A 26,752-nucleotide genomic window follows, 5' to 3' on the forward strand; every position below is an offset into this window, starting at 1 on the left:
AGATTGTCCTGTCACTGTGCCTCTCTCCTCTGTGTCTGCATGTCAAGGAAACAAGTCACATCCAGAGAGGAGACACAAGAATTTCAACCGTGTAAAAGATGGAAGGAAAAAAAAAAAAAATGCCACACAGCTTTGAGCAACTACATTAAATTGTGGTGTCAACACAATGGTGTAATGGTGATCAGAAGGAAATGGGAAACTAATGGAAGGCATGAGCCCACACCGCGTATCTTTCTTTTTTCACAAGAAGGGCCAGATAGTGGAAATCACATTATATGTAACCACTTTACTTAAGAACAAAACATTACGGTGCAAAATTCAATTAGGAGTCCCTTTTTAGATGCCATTAAATAGCCAGCTGTTAGACCATCAGTTTGCTATAGGTATTCATTTAATCGGGGTACAAGGTTGGGCAGGAGAGAGCAGATGCTGAGGGCCCCCCACTGCGTCATGAATCAGCGATAAAGCCTCATTCCTAAACTCTCATAACCGAACAATTTTCACCCAGAGGGAGAGTTGCGGGTTAACTGTTTTGTTGACTGGAGGAACACCCCCCCACCTCGATCGATATTCCTTCGTTAATCACCCTCAAATGTATATACACCCTTTTTTTTTTAATCTAGGAGTTCTGGAAAGGCAATCAATGCAGGCTCATCGGTTTGTAATTCACTGAAATTCATTGAGTTTTCAAGGTGTTTAAAGTAAGATCATTAAGATGTCTGAGCAGATGATGATGGCACAATCAACAACCAATGTGAGGGGGGGGGGGGGGATGTAAACAAATGTTTCCAAAGTTATTATCAGGACCAACATGTGAACTAATTCTGATTGGTTAGCTTTGGTCCAATAAGATCCTAAAACAATTTGACTGACACACAAGTAGAAATCTCCAGAGGAGAGATTGGATAGATTCAACTGACATGATGCAGTATTTAAGTGAAAAAAAGAAAAAACCCAGCTGTCTATTTTAAGCAGTCGCAAAGGTTAATGAGTGCAGACATGTTGTTTCCTCTGCTTTTGATTCCCAGCCTGAATAGTGATTCTTCATTCTTCACGAGGTCATTGGCAGTAACCCGAGCTGGGCCATAAATAGTGTCCATCCATGGAGAGGATGTCAATACAGCCAAAGTTCAGACTCAACATCCTCCGAGAGCAGGCTGGTGCCTGGCTCCTCGAGAGACAAACTTGTGGTGAATTGCAGATGAGAAAATTTGACCAACATGATTGCCCTGTGACCCGTTGGAAATGTGTGTGAACTCATTCTTTCTACCAAGCACGCTACAGGCTGCGGTTGATCAGTCGCAAGGTTAGGATTTTGACTCATCTGTGGGATTGTACTGCCCCCATGTGGCTGGTTTGCATCACTGATAACTGAGAATATACAGTATATTTTTTGAGGTCATGCAGATTTATTACGGTGACAGTAAAAAACTGAACTAGTGCCCTTTTGCAAAAAGTCCTTTTCTCCCTTAAACCGACACTCAGTGAAATAATGAAGCCGGCAAAGGGATGCCTGGCATCAGCAAAAACTGTCAGGAAAGAAAGTTCAGCTTGTTTCCCCTCCGAGGTCAGGCTTCAAAAAGATGATTTGATTTAATGAGGATGGAGTAAAGCTTTGATGCCTCAGACGGTCAACACAGACAAGAGAACATTAGTATGCTTTCAATATGAAGTTTTTTGATTGAATTTTTTTTATAAAAAACTTCAGTCCAACAAACAGTTCAACTTTACCATTGCTTCTTTGATAAAATACAATGTCAAGATCATGAAAAATGTCATTACCATAGTGTCTTCATAGTGATCGCGGTAGGTACATGCGATAAGCGTGGACTAATTGCACTGAGTTAATTTGGATGGCTCAAGGGGGACCAAGTGTAAAAAGACCTTCAGTCTCAGTATCTATGGCATATGAAAGTACAAAAAGACCTAAAAACAAAATAAATACACACACAAATCAATTAAAACTATGTCTGATGCATTTAAACACTTGGCTGACTAAATTGGAATTGGAGTATCAGAGTTTCCATCCATCCATTTTTCCGTAACGCACATCGTTTAAACAATTGTTTTAACTGTAGCCTTTGCAGTACTTGCAATATTGTTGATGCAGATGACACCCATATACAAACATAATACAGTACATATTTGAGGTTCAGCATTCTATTGGCAGTTTTTTTTTAATGATGTGCCGTAACTCACCTACTTGCTGTTTCTGTGCTTAGACCAAGGCAATAACAGTACTGCCCTCGCGCCATCTGGTGGCAACTGGGTGCCGAGGAACAATAAAGTGAGGCGAGAGCTTCTTTTAGACCAAAGTAGTCATTTGCTGCCCTCTTGTGGCATCTATGGGCAATTACAACGCCCATTAGGGGGATGTCAATTACGTGCTCATTTTTGCAATTGGTGTCATGGCTCTGTAACCTATCCCCGCAAATTGTAGGTGTTCACTGTAGTTGTGAAACACCGAATCCTACTGTGTCACAATATGGACGAATTCTACACTGTGACGCTCGCATGTTGTGAATGTATTATCAGGTGTAAACGCCAACAGCTCAGAGGAGGCTCAAATCAAGGTGAAACGAATCAAAAGTAACAACAGGCTGTTACGGGAAACCGGAGCAGCTGCTCGTTCCCTAATTTTATCGGTGTGGAATGAAGCGGTGGTGGCAGAGGAAATGAAGAAGTATTTTTGTAGTTCGCCAGATGTGTCAACTGCTGTGTCATCTCGTCAGAGCCTCCCGGTGTACGGATATTACTCATCACGACGTATTAAAGCAGATAACAGGACTTGGAAAAGTCTTTGTTTAACCACAGAGATCCATAGATATCTTTTTTTTTTTTTTTTATCATAATACCAATGTCACTATGTCTCCTGATGTCAGCTACTTGCGTGTTGTATATTTTACCCACCCAAGGACTCTACAGTTCATCACGCGTGATACAACGCTGCCATTTGGGATGCTGTGTGACGTAAAGTGCTGCCTCCAGCACAAGGCGCACAAATTCCTCCACGTCAAAGGAGTAGTTGGTGAACTTGGGATGGTCTCCAAGAGTTGGGTGCTGACCCTGTGGAAGACATCAAACGGGAAGTCAAACACGTTCGTCACAATAATCTTCTATGCGGCCCCACTAGTCTAAACATGGTATTCTGATGAATTTTGTGTTTGTGTCATACTGGTGTCACACTACTGTCCCTAGAACCGCCCCTTTGCAGTTTATAAGGCAGAGCAGTTTATGTTCATGAATTCAGATATTTGTGGTGGGTGTGGCTTGTATACTGGCGTGCGCATTAGAAAAATATTTATGGCAAATACACTTGGATGTGTTTATCTGTTAGTTCATATGTTGGAGGAGTTATTGATCACAGTTTCCCTTACCTTGCCCTGGGGGAACACTTTGTCCTTTTTCTGCCAAGTCATATAGCGAACGCCCCGCAGCCGCGCCAAATCTCGATAGCAACCCTCATCCTGGCAATTATACCTGAGAGGGATATAAGAGCAACTTTTATCTCGCCTTGTCCTCCATCCAGCTTCTTTTTTTTTTTTTTACTCTTTCTTGCTGAATACTGCTCTTGCACGCCAATCACAGGCTTACTGTTATTTGAATCACGAGCCAACACGCAAAAGCTGTTGATGGACACAAACTCCGACATGTGAGGAACGGATGTTGAATTGGTCTTTATACGTCACGGCACACTCGCAGTTAAACAGGGAGTCACTTACAGCTCAAAGACCACAGCCCAGTCGGGCAGGAAGAGTAGATGCGTAAGTCCCGCCCCGTGCATCCCGATGAAGATGTCCGAATTGTGGGTGATCCTCAATTGCTCAAGGAACGGAACGTCCCTAAAAGAGTCACAAGAAGCAAACTTAATGACGAAACACTAATCACCAGAAAACGTAATCGTTGATTTCCTGTGTATGCAGACATAACGAGCAAGACAGCGGGTTGATTACGTGATTGTTTGAAGCCGAGCTTGCTAAAAAAAATCTCGATGGCTGGCGTCTTAAAGTTCTAATTTAAACATCTGACAGTCGAAAATGCACCCCAGGCCCAAAAGCTCACTCACTTGTATTTGTAGTCAAGCACACTGACCTCCAGCTGCAGCACCGTTTTAAGAGCATTTACGAGCTGCAATGAAAATACAAGAATGAAAGAGACTGAGAACAAATGTGGGACAGTCAAGATCAGATATCGTACGCATTTGTGTTTTATACGCGTCCTGCGTAAATGTAACCACTGCTGACAGACGCGCTGACACTTGTAGATGGTTGCAAACGATCATTCATTTGAAACCATACATTTTAAAAACCGCGGTATACCATGAAACCGGTAAGCGGCCCATACCGGGGGAGATGTTTGAAAAAGAAGGGAAAAAGGGAGACCAATGCAGGAGAAACAGAACAGGTGCCTCAACTGAATCGACGAGGAAGAGACGAGGAAGAAACGAGGAAGAAAAGGCAGAAGAAGCTGGACTCACCTCATGTTGGTTTATTATTCTTCTGTATTCTGTGCTGCGTGCCAGCAAGGTAACACGAACACGTCCCGCCTTAAGAACATTCAGCATTCAGTTTCAGGAAAAAAAAAACAAAAATACAAAAAAAAACAAGAAATGTGAAGCTGAAAAAAATGCTGAGTGAAAATACTGAAAATATTCATATTAAAAATATAAATTTGTAACACGTTATTTTGCACGTTATGTAACACGTTATTTTGCCTTTGCACATTATGCTAATGCTAACAATATCGCGGTCTTGGTAAAGTTCAAGGACTGTATGAAAAGATTTTTTTTTAAAAGCCGCCGAGTGAACAGGACGCTGTGTGGCTGTGTGTGACGTAGAATGCCTGATGCTGACTGGCTGCCGCGAGGGGAAATGGCCAAAAAGTTGACTTGTTTTTTTATGGATGGAATGAATGGAGCGAATGGGCGGATTTTTGGTGCTTCGCTCCGCGTCCCACCGCTCCAAACGCATCATTCGCGCCGCCCCGCACGCAACGGCGCCCGCGCGCGCGAACTACATTGACTCCAATTCAATGGAACCCCTGCTCTTGATATTCAGGTGCAAGATACTGTCCTTTTGAAACATCCAATAGTTGTTTGGTGCTAGTTTGAGGAAGTAGTATTCTACTGCTGGAGATGAGATATTTTCAAACGTATTTGGGTTACACTTGCTTTTTGTCAAGATTGATTCCATGGCCAGTCGCTGACCCTAAAAGGACAAAACGGGTAACTTCAGAGTGAGAGTTTATTGGGTGCTTAAGCCTCTTACCATGGGTCCATTCTGCAGTATGTTCAGACGATGGAGGACATGTTGGGAGAATGCCCGAAACATCCCTTCACTGTAGCAATCAGAGATCTGCCGTCAAATGCAGCAGGTAAATGGCTTTTATTGGTATTGCAGTAGTGCAGGTCGGTAATTAAGTACATTCAAAGAAAAGCAGGACTACAGAGATTTACAATACACAGTATCATCCCCAGAGGAAAATCCATAAAATCATTAGCCTTAGCATAACTGCCTAAGCCATTTTTGAATGTTTTCATAAAACGAGAAAAATAAAGAACAAGAACAGTCCAGTTGCACTGATTCAACCTTTGTCAAATCAAATTTTATTTATGTAGCACTTTTCACACACAAGATGCAACTCAAAGTGCTGTACGTTAAAAACATCAAAATACAGCATGTGGAATGATTATGACCTGTATGACTGACAATCTACATAGAAAAAAAAAAACTTTTTTTAAACACATGCCGTATTTTTAATTGATGTTTTCAAAGTAAGTTAAAAATCATTTGAGCAATGATGCTTTCAGGCCAACAAAATACAATGTACCAAGCAATAGCACATTATGCACTACTGAATAAATTACCAGCTACAATTATAATAATATATACAACAATTACACCAGCAACATACTCAGCTTTGTTTATGGACAAATACCAATGCTCATATCTGAATGAAAATACATTCAGTACAGCACCAGAAACACTTATCAAATTTTGGCAGGCAGTTGGGTGTGTTACGGTCATCACTCACACAAAGACACACACCTAAATTAATTGACTGATCGACTTACGAGCGGTGTGTTGTAAAAGAGACCATATCTCATTCTTGGGAGAAGCGAGAAAAAGACATCTTTGAAACATACCTATAAAAACATGAAATACGTTAAAATGCACACACACGCACACATATACACATATATATATATATATATATATATATTCAGATTTTTGGGGGCATATTCTAGCATTATTGATCAAATTATATGAAAATGTGCCATAAATAACTGATAAAATAATCTTTGTTCTTCATGACATATGTGTTGTGGTTTGTGTTTCTCTCCATAATATTTAGGTTTGTTTCTCCTTCTGGCTTGTTTTCTTGTCCTGCCCTGCTCGTTAGGTCTTTTTGTTTAAACCTGTGCTTGTCAACCCAATCCCTTGTCTTCCAGTCAGATCCCTCAGCCTCTTATGTCCTTGTCCAGGTGTTCCTTGTTGTCTCGTCACTTGGCTTGTGGTTAGATCAGTGGTTTCTTTCAGTCTTTGTCGGATTGTTGTCACTGTCATGTTTTTTGTTTTCTCTTAATGGTGTGTTTTGTTGTTACTTTGAGTTTTGGTCTTTTCAAGATTTTGTTTGTACTGTTGATTGAGTTTTTCCACAGTACCTCGACTAGTGTTTCTGTTAATAAATGATTTTGTTCAATACACGTTGCATCCGTGCTTCCCTGACTAACATTGGTTTTCATAAAAGTTGTACTTACTCTTTTAGAATCATAGGTCTTGAGGTGAATGACATCGGCTTGCGAGAAGGCCTTCCAAGTTTCACTGAACAAATCTCCATAGTCATGAAAGCTCTATTAAATTACACAGCACAAAAAGAACAAATTAAAACTGAGCAATAATGGAAAATGTTTTATTGTTTGTCTGTAGCTTCATGAACATTGTTAGAAGCGGAAACCCTGCCTCTACTTATTGCTCCATTTAAAGAGAAAATGTTTTTGCTGTTTTTTTTATTTTTCTGCCTCAGATGGCTTTCCCAAGTTCTTGTGCACACAGTTCGATGCATACATCAGCTGAGAAAATCCACTCGCAACTGTTTCGACATTTCTAATAGCCTCTTATCTTTGTCTCAGGTACCCTCACCATCTTCCCTCTGTAAAGACATTTCTGAAATCTTACATGAGTCTTAACCTCTGTCTTAAAGTGAAAAACATTCTCAGATTTGTGTAGTCCTCCTTAAAAGCAGACGGTTTGTGTTTAATCAAAACAAGACATTTGCAAAAACATCTGCTTCTACTATGGAAAAACAATGATCAACATTGTTGGATATTTTCTGACAAACCAGTAACAGAATCAGAATTCATTTGTTTGTGCATTTTCTGCACTGTTGACTTGAAATTATGTCCGGGGATGGAAGCTTTAAAAAAAAAAGTTTAACTTTAAAGGGAGCAAAAAAGAAGGCTTGTCCTAATGACTCAGGTACCCACCGTGTCCCACATTACTATGTTGATGTCAGAGCTGAAGGAGTTGTTAATGTGCTGGGATATGTAGAGGTTGACAAAGTCACAGAAATGATGGTACATGTTCACCCCTGGCGAAAATAGACAATTGGCATTTATTGTCACATGACTGAAAACGGGAACTGTCAACGATGTTGAACAATGTCAACGATAAAATGCTCAGATGAAAGATGTTACATATGCGGTACAGTACTGTCAAGTACACGGCATCCATAGAAGTCAGGTATAAAAACGTTTGAAACCGACAAATAAGCATGCCTACTTCAACATGCACAAACTCCGTAATATTCATTTGTATTTCGGTTTAATGAGTGTTACACAGTTTTGAATATTGATGTTATTAATTGTCTTAATGGGTGTTGGTCTCTAAGCCTTACCAGCGTCCAGTTTCATGAACACTGTGGGTTTCTCGATGATGATGTCACACGATTTGGAGTGAAAGGGATGAAAGTTCAACTCTGTGTAGGTTTGAAGCTCTGCATACCTACAAAAAAGACCAATGTCGTACTGTAAAATGTCAACGAAATAATGAGGCTGAGCGTTTTCACTGACTATGATAGAAAGAACACGACTGCTCAATACAGTCAGCAGTACATTGTTGGCAACACTACTTGTGGTGTTATGATTACTATTATAACAAAGAGACTGAAAAATAATGATACTATCGCGATAGCCGTGCATAAACAATAACTCTAATGACAGCAAAAGACTTCTGCACATTTATTTTAAAAAGTACTTCAAGATTTATGACTGCCAGCACCCTGGCCAAGGTCCGGGTGGGTAAGATTGTTAAGCTACCTACTCGGAAGGAAAAGATGTTTTTCTTTCTACGTTGCTGGTAGTGAGTACCCGTGACAGTCTCACCAAGACTGCAGTGGGCTCTTATGCTGTCCCGCTGCAGCAAGCGCTTGCTTGTTCAGTCTGCAATGACCACCAATCTCGCCTTTCTGAATGAAGTCCTCCTGGTACCTGCAGAACGAATATGAGTGAGTTGGGAGAGATTTTTAATCAGTGGATTGTCTCTTGGGTCACATCGTTTTAAGAAATTGTGACCTTTCATGACTTCTGCGCGGTTTCCGCAAGTCCAAGTAAAGGCACGTTGCTTTACAGAATCTTGCTTGGCTAGTGCATCTCAAAGAGGAGTCCCCCTGGAAAAATGTTGCAAGGAGTGTTTCAAAAGTATATATATATATATATTGTCTGAGTACTTTCTGTGGGCACTTGTTTAAAAATATGCCTGCATCAACCTGCTGGTTTTTTTTCTGTTGACTCACCGGCCCTGAGGGAACAAAGGAAATGCGCAAGACTTACAGGCTTGCTGGCCTTGCAGAGTGTTTTGAACTCAGAGCGGCGCTCCTTGACGTAGCCAAAATCAGCCTGCTTCCAGAAAAGATCCTGGGCTGCCTCCAGTGAATCTACCCTAACAGTACATACACAGTAAATATATATACAACTCAGCAACGTCACAGCATAATGGCTCTATTCAAGGAAATGCAATTAAAGAAATAGTCATATGAAAAGATTACCATCCAGAGTCAGGTTTGTTGCAATTGGGATAGCTGAAGCGGTTCTCTGGATCACAGTTCTTCTCATAACCCCAACAGGAAGACAAATTCAACAGGGCAAACTGCTGTATATTAAAAAAAAAAAAAAAAAGTACTTCAGCGCAAAGGGCTGCATACATTCGTGAGTGTCACTGTCAAAATGTTGGGGGGTTGGTGATGTGTCCATTTGCCACAAAAACACCATGAGCCACTGCGCTAAAAGTGAAAATATGATGTAGAGGCAAACAGTTGGCCGCAGCACACATTGGACCATAAGAGAATGAGAGCCAGCCCGCCGAGAGACAGAAAAGAAGAAGAAGGCGGCCAAACACCGGCTGGTACACGGAAGTTCGCTGGAAAGATGCAGTTAATTTTGAGGGTGTGTTGAAACTGTCTTTTACAAAGTCATCCTCCATGTGTTTTGCAAGCCTTTTATCACCTATCGCATAAAATGGACAAAACTGCATTGATGTCAAACATAAACCATGTCACAGACTCATTTTTTTGTGGTGGTTTATAAAGGCAAACTCAAAAAGTACTTTTGACATAAATGTAGAATGCTCTTTGGATGAATGCATTTTTCTTAATCCAATTGAATTATGTCTATTGTTGGAGGGAGATTAAATTAAGTGCTTTTGTTTTATATATTGAAGGAAAAATTACTACCAGTAGTTAAAGATAAAATATCGTACTGATAAGCATTACAAGAGCAAAAGAAAGTCCACACATTGAGAAATTTGTATTTATTAAAATACAGTTATCAAGTGCAAAATAAATTCCACACATTGAGAAATTTGTATTTATGAAAATACAGTTATTGTGATAAAACACAAATCTTACTTGAAAAGGACACAGGGGGTCAAGCCTGCACTGCTTGGCGACCTTCTTGTTGTTGTATAGGAAGTACGGTATGTGCTCCGGCGCCAGGGAAATGCTGCTGTAGTTGAACATCGGTGCTGGTGGCTTGCGGTTGCTGTTCTCACTGGTGACCACAGCAGCAGAAAAAAGTATATCCAACACTGCCAGGAGCAGCATAGCAAGAATCACACGGGCATGCATGTGGGCTGCTGAAACCTGAGGTCAAAAAGGAGAAACAAACTGATGACTGCAAAGTTTGGTGAGGAGCATGACCCTCACCACAATGGAACAATATGCGGGCATGTCAAGAGTGTGGGAACTACATTCCAAGCAAATCTGAGTCCCACATACGGAAACAGCCCGCTGCAGGAAGTAATAGAGAGCTATTTCCGACTTTTGTTTGGGCAATCATAACTATAGGAGTTCATACAGTTAAGCCTTTTGCTCACCATAGACGCTCACTATAGAGAAAAAGCCTCATGTTGCTTCAATCCAGAAAACTGTGACCAATCATCACCAAAATTAATGTGGACATTTGTACTTATGCCCGCTTCCTCCTATGAAAATTATTAGAAAAATTGCCCCAATATTTCTCATTTTATGGACATTAAGTATTTTCCTCATTAAGAGACATTAAGCTTTTGGAGTAAGTGTGTATGGACAGGATGATGTTAACGTTGATAAAATCCGAAATATTGGAGCGATTGTTCTAATATTTGTAGTGGTTTAAGTGGGCACAAGTAGAGATATCCAAGATAAAATTTGCGGACGATTGAGCACAGTTTTCTGACATCAAGCAACAAGCTTTTTCTATGGAGAGGAAAACACTTAACATCCCTAAAATCCCAAATATTGGGTCGATTGTTTAAATATTTTCAGAGGCTGAAATGAGCATGAGTAATGGTGCACCTATGTGTATGCGGAGGCAAAATCTTAATGTCGCTAAAATCCAAAATATTGGCGCAGTCGTTTAAATAGTTTCAGAGGTTGAAGTGGACATGAGTAGAGATGCGCACATGAATTTTAGTGATGACTGCTCACGGTTTTCGAACATTAAGCGTTTTGACATTGTGCGTTGTGCAGACTGTCCCCACTACCGAACTGCCACCTTATTAATAACTTAGCTTCAATAAAGAATTTATAAATATGGCAGGTCAGCATTAACACGTTTCGATACAGTGCATACATTTTGAGCAATGTGGCGCTTAAAACAACGGCTAACGCAAGTGTGACGTGTTGAATACATCGCTTGATTAGGCACAGATTCTCCTCTTGATAAACTAATACGCCACCTAAACAGGACAACAAATGTCCCATAGCATCGTCTTTGTTGTCGCATTTTCATCCTTAGTAGCTCACTGATGTTGATTAGGTAGCCAAGGTTGTCAAACTTTGAGCTAACACTCGCTTATAATTACAACTTACTTTGGGATGGTTATAACGCATTCCTTGGCTGGTGTGCTCTTGTATGGATGTAATATATGGTCACAAACGTTTGTATACGCGTGTTTGTTTACTGCTTTCCGGTGTTTAACGTGGATACAAAGTGGAGAGTTAAAAGCTACCGCCAGGACGCTAATTTCATTGAAGGCTAAATCGATACACCATGGTGGAAAAAAAAGATGTGCGTAGATTGATGTGTTATACGAACAGACGTTACATACACGCAGCACATACTCACAGAATGTTGTGTTGCGTTAAATTGAAGGGAGGTCATGTTTACCTGAATGCACAACTTAATTTTCGGCCAAGTAAAGCGATGCTTTCGCCGGTGGTCGCCATAACACTGGAAATTTAAGTGTAGCGACTCAGGATTACCGCTAGGGGCGCACTTTTTCATAATCTACGATGTTAAAAGGCTTTAAACGACCAACAGCGTCGTCATGTCAAATTCAAATTGTTAAACTCATTTGGGGATTATTTTACACATTTTAGTTTTTATCAATTCCCCCAATTTTCACAGTAGGAGTCCCCAATTTTCCGGAAACAATGAACAAATCAAGAGATATTTTACAAATTACCTCCTCCTTCCACATTTCTTGACCGTTCTCGAGCGATTCACATGAAGTAGCTATAGCTAGTATTCCTACTACATTTTCAGTTCGGTATTTACAATTTTTGCAGAAATGAGATTCTCAGGCTTTATAATTATAGTTATCCCTCAAGGGGAAATAAAAAAAATATTGACATTTTCATATCTGTAAATAGACCCCTACAGAAACAATGATCAAAGTCGGTTCTGATACTTCCATCACAACTTTTTCTGTCTTCATACAAAGATTGAAATGTTTCTGATTAGCTGAGGTGGCACTTGTGATGCAGAGATGTGGTGTTGCTGGGAATTATTCAATTCCACTTAATTTTCCCCAAAATGTGATTTACTAATTACAAATATCGTTGCTACACGCAGAATTAAATGCTTTTCAGTTTTTGTAACAATTTTGTTGTCAAAGGACCTCACCAGATAGTTTTGTGACATACTTTCCGTGGCTGTCAAGATCAAGAATGACATTTATTCCACCACCAGGCAAATGTTTATTCATATACAATTTAAATTCCAAACCTTTAGATCTCAACAACAGAGCACACGCTGGTATGGCTACGCTGTAAAATAATATTAATATAATTGTAATTTCTATGTACTGTACATCGTTTAATATTTAAGACAAGTAAACGTGGAACAATTTGTGCAGTGTAAAAACCTTCACCATCTCAATACAATTGCAAAGATGAATTTGAGGAAGCAAACATGGATTACAATATTAAAGGGGGACTTGGGAGGCAATATAATGTACTGTAAAGTGTGTGGTGGGCCACCATGAGCTGTTAGAACAAGAACAGCAGAAAATATTGAGACAATTCGACAGTTTTCTGTAACGCTTCTTAGATGAAGAATTTCCCTGATAATGGTGTTAGTTGTTTTCTGAGATAATTATCTTTCAAACAGTTGCTCAACTGGGATATGATCTTGATGTCTGCACAAACTGTGGCTCATTAAATATATTTAACTCATTGCACCTTTGTGTGACCTCTGCTATGCCTGGAAGCTTCAGTATTTTTCATTATTCTCATCTGTGCAATCAGTGTATCCTTCAGACTGATTTGGTGCAATGCAAATTATACTGCACAATTTCACGGACATACCTGCCTGAATATCGTATTATTAACTAAAATAAAATGATTTATAATACAGATGATTCTTCTCTTTAAAGTGTAAAGTCTCACTTTGTGAATATCCCGCATACAATCAAAGTGCAACAGATTTATTTCTGGTTCTTCAGCAGTTCATCAATTTGGGTTTTGAACATGCTCTTGACATCTTCGAGATCCAGCCTCAGCTCCTCTGCCTCTTCAGCTTTTTCTCCATACATCTGCAAGATGGTGTTGTGCCTCTGCTCCAGATCCTGAAACGCAAATTAAGCCAAATAGGTAAATCTTCAAAGTAGACGTTATGGGTTTGTGTTTGGGGTGTACTGTATGTCTGTTAGTCCTCACCTTGAGTTGAATTCTCAACTGGGGGATCTCTGTAACTTGCTCCTGTATCTCATCGTTTAAATTGGTGAGTCGGACCAGCTCCTCTGCCATTACAGAACGACTCCTCTCCAGATTAGAAATCTCAAGCTAACATGACACAAGAAAGCAAAGCGTTTCACGGAAACAATTCACATAAGTGTTGGCTGTAATTCTGCATGTCTATTTAGTGATACCCTTCAAAAACGTGTGTACTTGTGTTAATTGCTACCTGCAACTGCGTTATCTCTCCTTCCCTCAGTTTGAGTTGAGACTGCATATTCTCTATGACACTTGAGCCACCAGACAGCCGGGCAGCTTCATACAAGTTGGTCCCGCTCAGCGACACAGACATGGTCCCACTCCCCATCGTCTGGTCTAAAGAATCATCCTTTGGAGGGAGAAAAAAAAAAAAAAAGTAGAAAGAGTCAAGCTGGAGACACGCAAGCAAAGCGTACCAGGCAGCCATTTTTGCCCACATGTTTTCACATATCGTCATTGTCCTGTGAAAAACACATATGTTAAAGGGATGTCCTAAACAGAAACACGCCATTAATGTAAAAACAATTTTTAAATGACAAATATGGACAGGACAGGACAGGACAGGATAGGACAGGACAGCGACGACAGTGAAAATCAAGTGACTTGGACTTAGGTGCAAAAATCTGATTGGAGCAACCCTACATGCCTCAAGGAAACACTAATCACTCGAAAAGATGCTCTCTTCACATAATACCATTTCTGATTGTGCGCATAGAACTTGTTTACAACATGCACAAGTAATTGAGTCTTGCCACCAGTTCATCAAGAGAAGCTACTAAGTTTGTGTAACAAGTGTACCTGTGACAATATAGAGGAATGCAAACCAGCATTGTCAGCCCCACTTATGGAGCTTGAGCGGGACAGTGAGGGTGTGGAAGAAGCTGGCGGGTCGTGGGTTATGCTCTTCTGCTCCTCAACAGGGGGGGAGGCGGAGAGACCACCATTAGAGAACGCAGTTAAGAGACCACAATGGACACAAATCAAATATGATATAATGATAGAGCAAACCTTTTCTTTTAGCGCCTCTTGTGCCAAGTAGTACTTTTTCTTCTCCTGTTCCACCTTCATTTTCTCCATCTCGAGTTGATTGGAGAGCAGCAGCTGGTTGAGGATAAACATACTTCAAGTAAAGACGATATCTCTGAGAGGACAACATCAAGTGGAGGGGGCAAAAAGACACCTTTTCTTTCTTTGCTTCTTCAAGCATGCGACTGTGTTCTCCTCGCAGATTCGCCAATTCAATATGCTCCCTATATTGAAATCAAAGTCAAATGTCACTTAAGATCAGTACGATTTTTTTCTCTGGACATTATTTCAAGTTAGATTTTATTCAACTCATAATTCTGAGAAAAAAAAAACCATTACACTATGTAATAATAGGATTTTGTATGCAACAAAATAAGTTGTAATTATGTTTTGCAATGGTTTATTAGGGCAATGAGCTCATTTTACGTAAGATAAACCTACCAAGCATGCTTACATTACAAAATGTCATTAACCTACTTGCGCTCCTATAAACCACCAAGTTTTAAAAATGTGCTTATGATTATGATGATGGGTGGATGCATCAACCTAATACGTTTTTCATCTGCACTTAACTACCTGTTGGTTTCATCTTCCAATTTCTCTCTTCTGCTCTTCTCAGTCTCCACGAGTGCCACCAATCTAACCTTCTCCTGGCGAAGAAGCGAATTCTGGGACTCAAGCGAGGCCAACTGGCACTTAATGGAAAGCAATTCTTCTGCTGCCGCACGTTCCTTCTCAACCGCAACGGCCAGTTGCGCTTGGGCTTCAACTGAGGGTGACAAGGAGAGACAAAGGTGAAAAAGAAGACGTCTTACTTTTAGGCCATATTAGATTTTTGCTCTGCATAGCACACTTGTTGTTGCTAAATGCAAACACAATAGGTAGTGTGAAACTGAATTAAAAACGATTTACAATATCGTCAACAGCGTTTAAGAGATATTCAGGGCAAACATACAGCAAAATAGTACATGGACGGAAACAAACACAATAGCAGTCTAAACAGACAATAAGATGAAAATACAAATTTGTGATTTGCCTCAAAAAATCCAATTCCATCAAGCTGGTACTGTGCGTTTCCCAAATAACAATAATCCTGTACGTACTTTGATGTTTTCCTTGGAAAACATTCAACTCTTACCAAGCCTATCAGAGATGCTCTTCTCTAGTTTTTCCCAGGATGCCGTTTGTCCACCCAGTGAAGCCTGCAGGTTTTCAATTTGACGCAGCAGGGGCCTCGTTGCTGATGTAACGCTTTCACTGAGCTCCTGGTTCCTTGACTCCGCCTCCTGGAGCCTCTGTGGAAGAAGATCAGAAAAAGTGACGCATAAGGAGAACTAGATTTAACTAGAGCTCGAGACCCAACATGACTACATTACCTGCTGCAATTCACTGATCTCCTCCCTCAAATAATCTTCTTTCCTAGCCTGCTGTTGCTCCGCCCTCTGAAGCGCCAATCTTAGGTCACCCACCTGGACGCCACATTAAGAGTGACTGAATGAGCATTCCCACTTTAGGCCCACAATTCCCTTTTCACAGGGAATAAAGAACATGAGGGAAAACCAAACGATAAGTTATGATCCTTTCTGTGTGACATTACAAATCTTACTGATACTGACTTAGTCCTGTGTGATTAATGAGAACGATTAAAGATGCAATGTAGTGTGCATTTCAAACGGCTACAACAGCATTGACACAAGAGCGATGGTTTGAAAGGCATTTGCATACAGCACAAGCCGGTTGCACCTGGTTGGCTAGAACCTCTTGCTGCATCCGGGCCTCCCCCTGAGCCTTCTCGAGGGCCAAGCTTTGCAGCTCCTTGGCCTGGATCTCCCTACTCAGAGCTGCCTCTTCAACCTTACTGGCTCTGCTGGCGTTAGCTTTGTGAAGTTCTGCTAGCTCCCTGTAAGCAAAAAGAGTAAAAAAAAGGCATTGAAAAAAAAAAAGGACCAAACATACATTACTCACAAATAGATGTAGGATATTCGGCTTGTGAAACCTAAAATGCGCTACAGTATAAGCTTTAAATATGAACTTCATTTTATCTTGACTAAAATAAGCATGCATTCAAAGTTTCAGTGCTTTTTGGACGACTTCCTCGAACAAGCAGCTGAGCATTTTGTTGCAGATCCACCCTAGTACTCCATTGTTCAATGGAATAATTGATAGGATATTCAATTCCAAAAAGATTTGACAGTGACAGCCCTCACAATATCCCTAACATTTTGTGACTAGTGTGTCGTATGGGTTTATTGGATTAATCGGAAAACTCATTCACAATGGGCGTATAAAGTGCCTCAGTCGACCCATAAAGTTACCAATTTCCGACAGAGCAGCAGAGACGTAAAAGCAACATAATGAAAGAGATTTAATGCTACGCAGAATGTTTTTTCCCCAACGGCTTGTGTGGTCAGAGTTAAGGTAAGAGCTCTCGTCCCAAATAATCATTGTCAGTATCAGACTAAGCTGGTGTTTACTTGTAAGCGTTATCCAGAGCTGCCTGGAGACTTCTGTTCTTTTCAAGCAGTTCCTCGGAGTCTGTCTGCAGCCTGCTTTGCTCCTTCTCTTGCCGTTCTACAGCCAAGTTCAGCTTCTTGATGTTGTCTCGATGCTGTTTCTCCACTTCTTCCCTCCCCTCCAAAACCTAAACACAATTTTCAAAACAGAAAAGGTGGAACTTTAATTAGGATTAAAAATAAATAAATAAATAAATAAATAAATAAAAACAACTATGACAGCACAGTTTTTCTAAACAACAACTCAACAACCTTCCAACGGTTAAAATGAAAGTTAAGGAAATTTTCACACTATAACTATCACTATAATGCAACTACATAAAGCAACTACAAAGCAACTATAATGGGGATAAACAAACTGTATTGTTTCTTGAAAATTGTCTCTATTATTTAGAATTTTAGTTTTGCTTTCTTTTGTATTATTAACATAGTTATGTTTAGTCTGCAGAAGTGTAGAACCTTCCATCAGTTTCAAACCTACAGAATACTAGGAAGTTCATACGCATTCAATTATTCACAGAATTTGGGGGGAACTTACCCTCGATTATTCGCTGAAAAAAATCTTTTCTCATGATTATTATGTCACTTAAAGACAATTCCTTGGCACCAAGATAATACAAGATGGCAGCAAAGCCAATTTTTTAACAGTCCTCAACTGAGAGAGAAGCTTTGTATGTCGCGGAGGAGCTAACTTTACATGTACAGGGAAGAAGTTATTAAGTCATTGCCGCATCTAAACACACAATTTGGATATTTTTTTTTTTTTTAAATCAATCAAATATTTTGTTTTATTTGTCTTTTAACATCAAGAGGTTTCATTAATAACATGGGCAAGTGGCTTGTTAGTCCTTGCATCTTCTATTCTGTCTCTATGTTCTACACGTTTTTTTTTAAAGCAACCAAAAAAAAAAACATTACTGTGGCTTTAAAAGGGTGACCCCTTTGCAGAAATGTTTGCTGCCCCGCACTAACTCCCACCTGCTTCAGATGCCTGAGCTCGTCTTCCAGCTCCGTTATTTTCTTCTGTTGCTTGCTGAGTCTCGTGTCACTGTCCTTCTCCTTCGCACGCAGTTTCTTGATGATGTTACTGTGCTGAAGCTGTTGCTTGGATAACTTTTCACCTACAAGTGAAACGCAGACAGGCAAAGGCTTTATTACTGCTGACGTGCTGCTGCTCACCCGTATCCCCAAAAAGGATGAGCGGTATAGAACGTTTTGGAGCCTGCTGATTGGCTGTTGAGCCCTTGTCTGACATTGAAAAAGCACATCTTAAACGCCATACTGAATAACTACAGCAATAAATTATTGAGGACAGACTGGGAAAATGGGTGGGCAGTGTTCCCAAACTTTCTGGCCTGGCTAATTACATTAAGACACCTATGACAAGCAAGCATCAACATCATTTACAGATTTGTTAAGGCCCTGCGAATCATGCTAATGTGGTTGTTCACGGAGTGTCTTACCCTCTTCCAGCAGGCCTCTGATCTGTTCCTCCTTCTCTTTGATAAGCTCCAACGAAACACTGGAGTGGAGTCTTGAAGAGAGCTCCTCTCGCAGACCCTTAATTTCCTGTGAATACATGCCAACCATGAAACAAACATTTGGGACCTTCTGGAGATTTTCCCTATTAAGATTACCATTCTTTTATCCACTGCAACTAAAATATATCAAAGCATTAAAAAGGTAGATCACATTAAAGGTACCTTCTTAGCTATGTCTCTCTCTTTGCAAGCCAGCTGAGCTTTCCTCTCAGTATCTGCTATGCGCTGTGTAAATTCATCCTTTAAGGACTGAACGGTGGAGCTCTCCTCCTTCAGAGTTATAACTTCACTGTAAGGGGGAACATACCCATTAGTGTAAATGCTCATTATCACAATATACAAAGACTACAGGCCATGACATCTTTGCAAATGAATGCATGATGGTGATTTTTTGGAGGGGGCAAAGATTTAATTGAGCCCCATTAATGGATATTGTTATGACACACTATAAATTGAATGAGGGTTTGAGAAATTGCAAAATTGAAACTGAAATTTAAAAACACGGAATGAAAAGTCATTGATGTGAACAAAAAACAACTCCAATCGTTCACAGTATGTGAAATAGCGATTAAATAACGCAACATAAGATATCAGTGATGATGACATCTAAAATGTGTAGTGTCTATGCCATATACTCACTCTCTAAGATTGTCACACTGTTCTTCCAGTCTTGCCTTGTCCTTGTTGACTGCCAGCAACTGAGACTCTCTCTTTGCAAGGCGGCTCGACAGGTCATTGATAACCTGTGACAGCACAAATTTGCGTTTAAACCAGAAATGTTTTGTTTCATTCAATGAGTTTTGTCAAAAAAAAAAAAAAAAATTTAAAAATCAGTTTGCAACATTTATACATTTATTTACCTTTTGAAGCTCAAACATCTGAACTGTTGAGACACCCTTCATCTCCTCTGTGATTGGTGAAATTAACTCTTCGACTGTATTCGAGTTAGGATCAGACTGTGCAACGTTTACCCCCGAATCCTGTTCATCCTCAGCCAGCTGTTCAGGTTGTTCACAATTCACAGGCGTCACACTGCGTCCGCTCTCCTCCATCTCATCCACGGACTGCTTCCTCACGGTTCCAGTCCAACACTCTTCCTTCTCCTCTTCGACCTCATTTGTACTTTCCATCACTTCACTTTCTTGCTTCTCACATACATCTGTTGGAATATCGGTTGGCGGGGAAGAGGCCGAAGTCACGGAAGCCAGCGTTCGACTGCCAGGGATGTCATCATCTGAGTTAATCTCACTGACGCTCCGACTATCCAGCGACTGCACACTGAACGAATCAATTCGCTCAAATGCATCTGAGGAGGAACCACAACTCTCTGTCAGTTTGGGATAATCTTCCAGGCGAGGGAAATCTCCACAAGTCGAGGTGGAAAGAAGTTGGAACGAGCCATGCATTAAATGAAGGCTAGCCTTTCCTTCTCCTGTCTCTTGTCTGGAGCTAGCTGAGCTCTCACTTAACACGCTCTCATGGTCCAGTACTTCAATGTCACTGGTTGTTGATGTTCCTGAAGAGAAGGCACTAACTGGAGGGGAGGGGGTGTCGCTCTGGCGGTCTTCTGTTTTTAAATCTTTCTGCTCTAAATGTACATCCTTGGAAGATTGGGTGGCTGGTGGATCTGAATGTTTAGAGTCTTTTGATTCTGAAGAAACTGTACAAGGGTCGGAAGAATCTGAGGGCATTTCCCCAACTGGGTAATCTGTTTGAATCTGTGGCCACTCTACGTTGGATTCGCCCGAAACTTTGGTGACAGAGCTTTGATTTCCTCTGCTTGTACTAGTCTTTGTGTCATCTGGGCTGCAAGTGAGGTCACCACAATTTTCAACAGGAGAGAATGGCTGGAGAAGAATAGTGTCCTGGTGCGAGCATTCCAGCTCCACCAGCTGGCCATCACCACCTGTCTGACATTCGTGATTCGAATCACCAGTCATGCTTTGGGTCTCCACTTCTTTCTTCATCTGAGCATTTTTGTTATTCTTTTCGTTTTCCTGAAGCTGCCTCTGAGACTTTGTAGGGGGTACAGACACTACCTGGGATGTGGTGACGCATTGACCATCTACAGGCGGCAGGAAGGCACTAAAAAAGTTTTCAGATTCATCCACAACAGTGCGGGTAACAGGTGTAGTTATGGCCACAGAAGGAGGTGGAGTTGAAACCTTTTCTTCATGTTGTGCTTCCCACTGGGTTAATCCCCATCCACCACTTAATGACAACTTTTCAGGCAATGTCACATCTGACAAGAAAGAAAGAAACAAAGAACATTTAAACAAACTGCTAACATTAGATGCTAAACCCTTGTTCTGTAAAAACCTACCGTCATAAGGCATTACAGTTGTGTCACTCCACTGGCCCTCTTCTTTAATGTCCAGAACACGATCGATTGATTTCTGCGCTGTTGTTAATGCTTGTTTGGCGAAGGTGGACAGGTGAGATGCGTTGAACCAACTCATCTTGACCACAAAGCTAGCTCCAAGTTGTTAGGCGGAATAAAAGATAATTCAACGAACAAAGCACAGCCGATTTAACTTGCTCTGCATTTCTGCTCTCAGCGATTGCCTGACGTGGCAATACTCCGTTACATCAAAAAACGTTTTGGTCAGACTCGCTTTGTTGACACTGCAACACAGCTAGCTAGCTAGCTAGCTAAAGCTAGTTAGTCCGTAATCGCGTTAGTCATGAACTCGCAATAAGGACAGACGGGAATCCCGATAGCGTCAGTGGAATGTGGATACTTCATTAATCGGCTACTACAGTAATCAAAAAGAAAGTCACCGTAATAATCCAGGATTTTTGTTTGTTTTGGTCACTCTCAACTGGTGATCGTGACGCTTTAGCAATGTCGTTACTTCCGGTACACGTAACAACGTGACGTCATTGTCTGGACTTGCGAAGGCTAGGGTGCGTTCGGAAGTATATCTACAGCGCAGCGCCTCATCCCGACTTTTTATATTTTATATAATTATATAAACTATAAATTATACATTATCCCTGGCGTCGGGCCGAAACCTCATAAGTCACACTTTCGTGAATTTCATATTGTTTCTATACTACTGGTCAGTCCACGTGCATGGGAGTTACTTTTATACATTGTTGACCAATTTCTTCTTTTCCTTTCGGCTTTTCCCTTCATGGGTCGCCACAGCGAATCAATTGCCTCCATCTAACCCTGCCCTCTGCATCCTCTTCTCTCACACCAACTACCTTCATGTCCTCCCTCATTACAGCCATACAAACTTGCTATGTTATGGGTCTCCTGAACAGTGACTACAGTATTTCCGAACCCTTCTCCTCAGAATTTTGAGGTAACCACTCGGTCACCTTGCTGCAGTTGCATTGAAATTACGACAGGTGGCACTGTAATGCTGTAATTACTGTAGTGTCTCCATAAACTAACCAAGAGGAGGCACTATCTTTCTACCGGTAGTTGTTTTCTGTCATGTCACTGGTCACAGATTTTTCCGAAAATGTCAGACATAAATATAGGCTACTAGTTTCAACAATTATATTATTTGTCATCCATAACAATTAAATAACAGCCAGATTGTTCAAGATTAAAAAAAAAAAAAACAGTGTGTCTTCTCACATCTGGGGCAGACATTTGTCAAATTGTCCGAAATGACTGTTAAAACATTTCTGTCTGTATTACTGCTGCATTGTACTTGTAACAAACAGTGAGAAAACAGCTGCGCAAAATAATAAATAGGCAGAATAATGTTGATTCACTGCACTGGGCTTCTATCAGAGTGTAGAATTACATGAGGCATTTAGTCTGAATGGAAGACATAAAATTGAGAACCTGTGATTAAGCTTAATGGCTTTAGCAGAGAGGATAGCTCCCACAAGTATGTGATTTACCGCGTCGGCATTGAGTTAATGAACCTTTGTGCTTAATTTCTCATTCCACAATGATTAATGAACTTGAGAGGGACTTCCGTGCATTTTAATAGGCATGCAAACATAATTGTTCATTCTGTCTGGACTTTCAAATCTTTTAGGAAATGTCAAGTAAACGCAGCGGACTGCAAGGCCTTTTCTGTTGACAGAAACACTGTCAGAAGCACTTACCGACATACAACTTTATATGAAATTGTATTCATTTATTTTCAACAGTCTATTATCCTCATTTCATTCCAAATCTCTTGTCTGCAGAGCTCCAGCAATTTTGTATGTTACAATTTTTTATTTTTATCTTTTGTCCAATCAGATTTCAGATTCACCACTCAAGCTGAGAGTGACATCGGCATTTGGTTGAGCTCAGGATTCTTGCAATGTTCACTCCTCTGATTGATTGAACTAAATATTCTGGCGATGTGCAAAATGTATGACAGATTTGGATGAATGTCAGACATGATTAAAAATTAATTTTCAAGGCTGACTTTCAAGAAAAACTGGACGTTGTGAGGGTACGTCGGCCAACATTGTGGCTGGCCGGCTTGTTTCAACCCGGAAAAGATGTATTTGACTTGTAGCCTGCCCTAAGTAGACATTTAAATAACTTGCTCTGTGACGAAAAGAATGTATAAATAATCAGAATCTCTGATGAGTATGATGTTGTATTTCAAGTTTTTGTGTTTGTGTCATGCTATTAGATATACATTGATTATGAACTGCTCCAAATGATATCGTGAGGTTTGGAGTTGTTTAGAGTAAGATAAAGGGTCAAATATGTTTTTGCTTGGATTCCATGGTAATGGCAGACGGCAAGGAAACGCCGGAGAACACTTGTCCATTGAAAAGTCACATGCCCAAATATTTGCTGTATATCTCATGCCTGTGACATTAATTACTAATGCTGGTGTCAAGATGTTGAATTTACAGAAGCTTCTGAAATAGGGCAGTCAAGGAATAGAAGTCAAAACATCCTTCAGTGTTGACACAGTTTTATGGATTCCATTGAAATGCCATCTGTCATCTTCCCACCTTAACAGGGACGCTGGGAATGACACTGCCGTGCCTTTGAGATGACCTTGCCATCTATCACAAAGCAATGCTGCACAGCTAAAGGGTACGCGCAGCAATTGAAGAGTCCGATCTAAAAAGAGCATCTTTTTGTCAACAAGGGGACACCCATTTTGAAATGAGAGAACGGCTTCTGGCTTGCTGTTTACTTCTTCTCTTCATCTTTCCGATCGGTTGACAGAAAACGGGGGTAAAATCGTCTTCTTTCGACATATTTTCTCAGTTGTCATCTTTGCGCTATACGTCTCCATGATAATTTGCCATTCATTGTCTTTGTGTCAACCTGTCAAATGAAAGAGCTTTTGATGGTGCTAATGATAATGTGTCACAGTGCTGTGCCCCAAATTCAGTGCAGCGAGATGGGAACGCTACAGGCTGAATTTGTGTTGTTTTGTGTCGTAAAGTGATTGATGAGTCTCTCTGCTGTGGTGCTTTGATTAAGATGCCGATGATTTATTACCACTGCTCACAATATAATTAGCTTCTCTATTTACACTGAACAAAACAGTACCTTCCTGCTCTATTATCACAATATGTATCTCATCGTGCACGCAAAGGGGTTATCGCTAGTATACAGGCGGTATGATTGGGATGTTTCAAATCTGCAGGTTCGATTTTGCAGCCAGGCCAAAATGTAACTCAACAGCGATATTTATGGGATCCTTTCATACGTGATTCGAAATTGGCTGTAGTATTATTCACTTCACAATTGTTGACATGCTCTGTGAATAGAGCTTGTCAATTGTGGAAATGCAGCCTCACTGGGTTTGATGTTTCTTGCCTTAATTGTTCTTTTTTAGCGGGAGAACAAAGCGAAATAGGCCAAAGAACAATGTGAAAGGTGTCGTGAACTCGCAGTTTTGTTCAAAGATGTGCAAATTTTGGCATGGTCATGAAGCAAAGCAGCCCCGTCGTTAGTTAGTGGTCAAGCCAACGCCTTTCAAACCCGCTCTCTGTTCAACACTGATCATAAAAAGGAATTAAGAAAATTCATAAAAGTCCAAAATATAGCATATTTTAATAACAATGAATCTATTGTTTGAGCACCAATTTTCCTCATATTTACTGAAAGAAATTCACATTTCTAGTACAGTAGTATGTTGACTTACTGGTCCAGCTCCAGACATCATTTAGTCGCGGCGGAAACTTTTCGCCTTCTCCAGAGAAAGTTTCAAAGTTTCCACCGAAACATGTCAGGTAAATCCTAACCTAAAAAAATAACCTGTCTGAGCTAAAAGAACAAACGATTTCAATATCGTAGATACTATAACTGTATTCATAAATATGATGGGATTTCTCCAAGGTGCTCACTAGCATCGTCTTTCTCCCAAGGGGTGTGGCAGGCATCTTCGCGAGCTTGCACTTTGTTCTTCCTGTTTCGGATGGGCAGAGCCCCACAGACTCCTTGTGCTCGCCACTTCCTGCCTGCAGGGGTGGAGGACTGGCTGTGACCTTGCTAAACATACTTTTCTTTTCCTGCCGTTTGGTCCTGAAGAACTAAGATGAAGGAGGAATGCTGAATAATTGGACCAAGAACCAGAAATCATCGTCTTTAAAACAAACGTTTCCTGCTGAGTGTTTTTCTTAAATTGTATGAACAGTAAGTTGTTGATGAAGCAGTAATTCACTTTTTTACTTTTTTTTTACATTAGCAAGAAAAATAATAAGCATTGGCACTGTAGCCTATATTGAGCCAAGGCACATGTTTTACATTCAGAAAATCTCACGGCACAACACTAAACAAAAATGTCACAAAAGCTTGTATACTGTATCCTCAAAGGGAAGTCAAGACAAAAACGTTCTTGACAATAATATGTTCAATGCGCCCACACTGATCTAAACACAGCATTCGGATTAATATTGCGTTTGTGGAATATGCGTTAAGCAGCAAAATCTGCCCGTTTTTAGCCATTTCACGGGGCGGCCATTTTGCCACATTTTGCTGTCGCCTGAAAATGACATCACAGTACCTAAGGGCTCATCTTGCAAACATCACATGACCAATCCCAGAAAACAGGTGAGCCGTGACGTCGTCACCTGATTCTTAGACACAGTGATTCCCACGGTCCACTTGTAGTACTCATACGACACTTTGAGCATTGACTGTTTTTTAATGAATTCAGGACCTGTGAAATTGATGCTCTGAAGTTTATACAATACAATACAATATGTGATAAAACTTGAATGTGAAATGATCTTTCTGTATGTCTTTCTCTTTCAGGCGGTGTACATTTTCCCGAGCTTCCCCTCTGCGAAGCGCAACTACCTTCTAATTTCTTTCATCCACTTACACTGAATTTCGTAATGCACGAGACGAATACAACAGATGTTTAAGATTCTTTGAAACTGTCTGGTGTCGACCATGAGGCCTGTTTGGTTCCCCCCCATGTAATTAGCCGTTTGCATTTACTGGCTGTGACTGAAAATGGTCTGTTGTGATCTGCATGTGCTTTCCAGATGATATGCAGGATCTGTACTTTTGTCTCTATGCATCTAAAATAAATGCTATATGGCTTTCTCATCACATACTGTGTGGGTATTGTCTAAAGTTGGGCAATTCATTGAGATATGTCTTCTTTTTATGATCAAATTTAGATTTCTGATGTTTTTTGGGGGCAAAGCTAGATGAGTTCTCTTAGCCGGCTGACAGATAAGAGCCAGGTAAGAGAATTTTTTCTTTGTCTTTGTCATTCCTTCCGCCAGACATTTTTGTCTCCCTGACTTCGGCTCTCAAGAACACCAAAGGCATTTCTAGCTGCAGAATCTTAAGTCAGAGGAAAGGAACTCCCCCCATCTTTTTCAACAGCGTTTATTCCGGCTAGCGCTTCCTCTTTCCTGTCCTCCTCAGCATGCTTCCTGCTTTGCCATTCCTGCATCACCATTGTCTCCTCCTTGCTGCAAAGAAATGTTGTTCATTGTGGAGACAATATCCATTCTGTCAATATTCACACACGAATTTCCCGAACACAAACACCTTCCCAGAATGTTAGTTTTCGAGATGCGCAACCAAGCAGATTTTCTCTCTCTCTCTCTCTCTCTCTCTCTCTCTCTCTCTCTCTGCCCCGCCAGTGAACATGATGATCAAGAATGTGCAACATCTCAGACTTTCTCACAGCTTGGGTGTTTATTACAAGAAATATTCAAATGGAGTCACAGGAGACAATAAATCCTGACATCAGTCACAATCCATGTTATAGTAACACCTCCTTCAGCAAATGGGGGCCCTTTGAG

General features: G+C 40.6%; 2 protein-coding genes across 4 annotated transcripts; both read right to left on the minus strand.

Moving 5' to 3' along the window:
• Nucleotides 1–1,657: 1,657 nt before the first annotated feature.
• eogt (EGF domain-specific O-linked N-acetylglucosamine (GlcNAc) transferase) lies at nt 1,658–11,713 on the minus strand. 2 transcript variants are annotated; one of them, XM_086041443.1, is made up of 16 exons: nt 11,645–11,713; nt 9,904–10,137; nt 9,046–9,149; nt 8,831–8,939; nt 8,573–8,667; nt 8,384–8,488; nt 7,897–8,003; nt 7,487–7,590; nt 6,761–6,853; nt 6,074–6,145; nt 5,268–5,354; nt 4,478–4,546; nt 4,067–4,128; nt 3,723–3,842; nt 3,378–3,480; nt 1,658–3,066 (listed from the first exon to the last, which is right to left on the minus strand). In XM_086041443.1, exons 2-16 carry the CDS (start codon nt 10,120–10,122, stop codon nt 2,920–2,922), a joined length of 1,596 nt encoding a protein of 531 aa, XP_085897569.1. In that variant the 5' UTR covers nt 10,123–10,137; nt 11,645–11,713; the 3' UTR covers nt 1,658–2,919. The 2 variants fall into 2 exon arrangements, with proteins under 2 accessions (XP_085897569.1, XP_085897570.1); XM_086041444.1 differs by lacking the exon at nt 11,645–11,713 and having other exon boundaries at nt 8,831–8,934; nt 9,904–10,053.
• Nucleotides 11,714–12,432: 719 nt separating this feature from the next.
• On the minus strand, nt 12,433–21,456 carry tmf1 (TATA element modulatory factor 1). 2 transcript variants are annotated; one of them, XM_086041488.1, is made up of 17 exons: nt 20,877–21,456; nt 19,414–20,795; nt 19,193–19,296; nt 18,716–18,842; nt 18,476–18,581; nt 17,991–18,133; nt 16,974–17,140; nt 16,243–16,399; nt 15,876–15,968; nt 15,638–15,794; nt 15,076–15,268; nt 14,654–14,723; nt 14,482–14,574; nt 14,272–14,379; nt 13,664–13,822; nt 13,417–13,542; nt 12,433–13,325 (listed from the first exon to the last, which is right to left on the minus strand). In XM_086041488.1, exons 1-17 carry the CDS (start codon nt 21,010–21,012, stop codon nt 13,185–13,187), a joined length of 3,462 nt encoding a protein of 1,153 aa, XP_085897614.1. In that variant the 5' UTR covers nt 21,013–21,456; the 3' UTR covers nt 12,433–13,184. The 2 variants fall into 2 exon arrangements, with proteins under 2 accessions (XP_085897614.1, XP_085897613.1); XM_086041487.1 differs by having other exon boundaries at nt 14,272–14,385.
• Nucleotides 21,457–26,752: the final 5,296 nt, after the last annotated feature.

The sequence above is a fragment of the Filicampus tigris genome, chromosome 9 (assembly GCF_054856515.1).
Source record: "Filicampus tigris isolate MCC_2025a chromosome 9, RoL_Ftig_1.0, whole genome shotgun sequence".
Classification (NCBI taxonomy): Eukaryota; Metazoa; Chordata; class Actinopteri; order Syngnathiformes; family Syngnathidae; genus Filicampus; species Filicampus tigris.

Coding starts and splice junctions, on each gene's coding strand:
- eogt (XM_086041443.1), bottom strand. CDS start 10,122: ATGCATGCCCGTGTGATTCTTGCTATGCTGCTCCTGGCAGTGTTGGAT. Junction 9,150..9,903: donor ACCCCCTGTGTCCTTTTCAA/GTAAGATTTGTG, acceptor TTTAATATACAG/CAGTTTGCCCTGTTGAATTT. Junction 8,489..8,572: donor CCGCGCAGAAGTCATGAAAG/GTCACAATTTCT, acceptor TTCGTTCTGCAG/GTACCAGGAGGACTTCATTC.
- tmf1 (XM_086041487.1), bottom strand. CDS start 21,012: ATGAGTTGGTTCAACGCATCTCACCTGTCCACCTTCGCCAAACAAGCA. Junction 15,269..15,637: donor GAGCATCTCTGATAGGCTTG/GTAAGAGTTGAA, acceptor TGTCACCCTCAG/TTGAAGCCCAAGCGCAACTG. Junction 13,823..14,271: donor ATTCCTCTATATTGTCACAG/GTACACTTGTTA, acceptor CTCCCTCCAAAG/GATGATTCTTTAGACCAGAC.